Here is a 2485-nt window from a genome sequence, read left to right on the forward strand (position 1 = left end):
AGCTGAGCAATTTTTTATAATCTGATTTTAATTTAGTTCATAGCTAATCATTAATATATTCAAATATAATTAATCTGACTATCAAAGTTGCAGTAAGAAAAATTAAAAATAATTAAATTAAAGAAAAGCAATCATAAAAAGTTCTTGTACTACTGTGTCGTCCATTTATGGTTTATCATCTATTGATGATGAAATTTTCAAGCTTAAGTGAATCATAAACCCTAATCCTAAATCATAAGCAATAAACACAAAAAAGAAAAACCATAGTAGAAATCAAACAATTATATATGCTTGTGGGATTAGAAATTCAGAACAAATACCTTCAATAGCATCATCTTCTTCTATACGATCTTGGCCCTAACGGCATGGCATTGTATCTTTGAAGTCGGAACCCTTCACTCATTAAATCACCCACTGCTTTTCGACACACATCATGTTCTGTTTCGTCTACACCTTGAAGTACTAAAATCCGATGTGTGTGCAAGATTTCAAGAGAGATTTCTTCATCCATAAGCCTTTTCATAACAGGTATGTCATTGAAAGGGAAGAAAGCTACTTTGGAGATGCATAGCAAGCATGTAACGGCTTCGTCAGCAACTCGGTTGATGTCCGGGAGAACTAAACGTAGAATCTTCTGGATCGTTCCGCGATACCCCAGGCGCTCTAACCAAATCCAGAACGCAAGAACCCGTAGAGATTGAAGTGGATGTCGTGAGAGAGTGAACACAAGGACGCTGTAGAGCTCTCTGTCTGTTCTGTGAAAGAGCAAGAACTCTTCTTGAGAGAATTCAATTACTGATGATGGTAAGTGAAGCATCCAACGGAAACCGTTGTTCATCATGATTTTCCCGCCAAAATGCGAAATTGGTGGATGCAAATGTATGTGTGTGTGTATGCGGAGAGCTAGAAAGAATAGAATAATCAAGAGACTTATCTAAATTAAGAATAATTCACTCTTTATATACATGTGACGAACAATGCAAGCACTTTTAATTGATATAAACCGCATAATTGAAGCTAAGTTATTTATATATCTTTAACTTCTAATTAATTAATAAAAAATGTTAGGTCAAAGTCTTTTTATCAACTAAGTTAATCAAATTGTTAAAATTAAAAACTTGCGCCACTTTTTGTCTCATTTAACTGTCGTAGCTGCTGCTTCTTCTTTTTACGTTCTTTCTTTCTTTTTCAACGTCGTTTTTATCGTCAATGGTGTTATCATTGTCGTCGTCATTATCGTTGCTGTTATTGCTTCTTCTTCTTATGTTCCTTCTTCCTTTCTCAATGCCATTTTTGTCGTCATTGCCGTCACTGCCATTGTCATCATTACTGTTACCACGGCGACTTCTTCTTACTTTTCTTCTTCCTTCTTTAATGCCGTTTTCGTCGTTATTACTGCCACTGCCGTCGTCATCGTCGCTGTTACCACGGTCATTATTGTTGTTGCTGTTAATTTCTTCTTCTCTTTTTTCTTCTCATTATCCTCTTTTATTATCATTGGCATCGTCCTCATTGTCTTCATCTTCTTCTCTTATAAATGTTCAAAAAACTACAGCTCAAAAACTTGATACATAATACATTAATTTTGGTGTATAGCACACAAATTTTAGTATATATCACAAAAAGTTTTTAAAGACCACATGTCCAAAATATTGAAACAGAACCAATAAAATATGCATAACACATAAATTTGTGTAAATAGCACAAAAATCTTATTGCATAGCATAAAATTTTTTATGTGCAAGATAAAAATTTTTGAAGGACTATATATTTTGAACATTGACTCATCCAACTAACACATTTGCAGCAAAAAAATTGTGCTATATGCAAAGATTTGTGTGCTATGTGCAAAAATATGTGTGCTATGCATAAAAATATTTGTGCTACGTTGATAAATTTGTGTTATGTGCAAATTTTTTTGTGTTATACTTTGAAAATTTTGTGTGCTATATTAATAAGTTTTGTGCTATCTAACAAAAAATTGTACTATATCAATAATTTATGCCGGCACACCTTGCACCAAAAGAGTCATGTGGTGGTTTCGCCATTTGTTCCGGCCAATTCCACAATACCCTTGTCCACCTTGATGCCTGGGATGACATTGTTCTCTTAAAGGACCTCAACAAAAGGCTTTCCATTAGAAGTCTTATAGTTGAGAGTCTCCTAAAAAAAGATGACGCCAGAGGGGTATTGGAGGGCATTGGGGAGGTGAAGAAGAGCTTGCGCAGCGTTTGGCACTATTGTCGGGATTGGCTATGATTGACAACTACTAGTTGTTTGATTTCTTAGATTAGGCATTTTTAGTTTAACTTTTTTGTTTTTTTCTTCAAATTTTCAAAAATCTTGTCCTATTTTCGTTAAAATTTTTTCTCTTAATTTTTAAAATTAAGTTTGGTGTCCCCTTAGTTGTTGTCTTTATTTTATTTTTCTTTTATTTTCAGTTTTTTTATATTTTATTTTATTTTTATTTTTTTATTATTATTCT

The 2485-nt window shown here is 33.3% G+C and overlaps 1 protein-coding gene across 1 annotated transcript; it reads right to left on the reverse strand.

The window, feature by feature from the left end:
* Positions 1 to 331: 331 nt before the first annotated feature.
* LOC110278580 (uncharacterized) lies at positions 332 to 841 on the reverse strand. The gene has a single exon (XM_021136827.1). It carries the CDS (start codon positions 839 to 841, stop codon positions 332 to 334), a length of 510 nt encoding a protein of 169 aa, XP_020992486.1.
* Between the last annotated feature and the right edge of the window lie 1644 nt (positions 842 to 2485).

This window comes from Arachis duranensis, chromosome 3 (assembly GCF_000817695.3).
Source record: "Arachis duranensis cultivar V14167 chromosome 3, aradu.V14167.gnm2.J7QH, whole genome shotgun sequence".
Classification (NCBI taxonomy): domain Eukaryota; kingdom Viridiplantae; phylum Streptophyta; class Magnoliopsida; order Fabales; family Fabaceae; genus Arachis; species Arachis duranensis.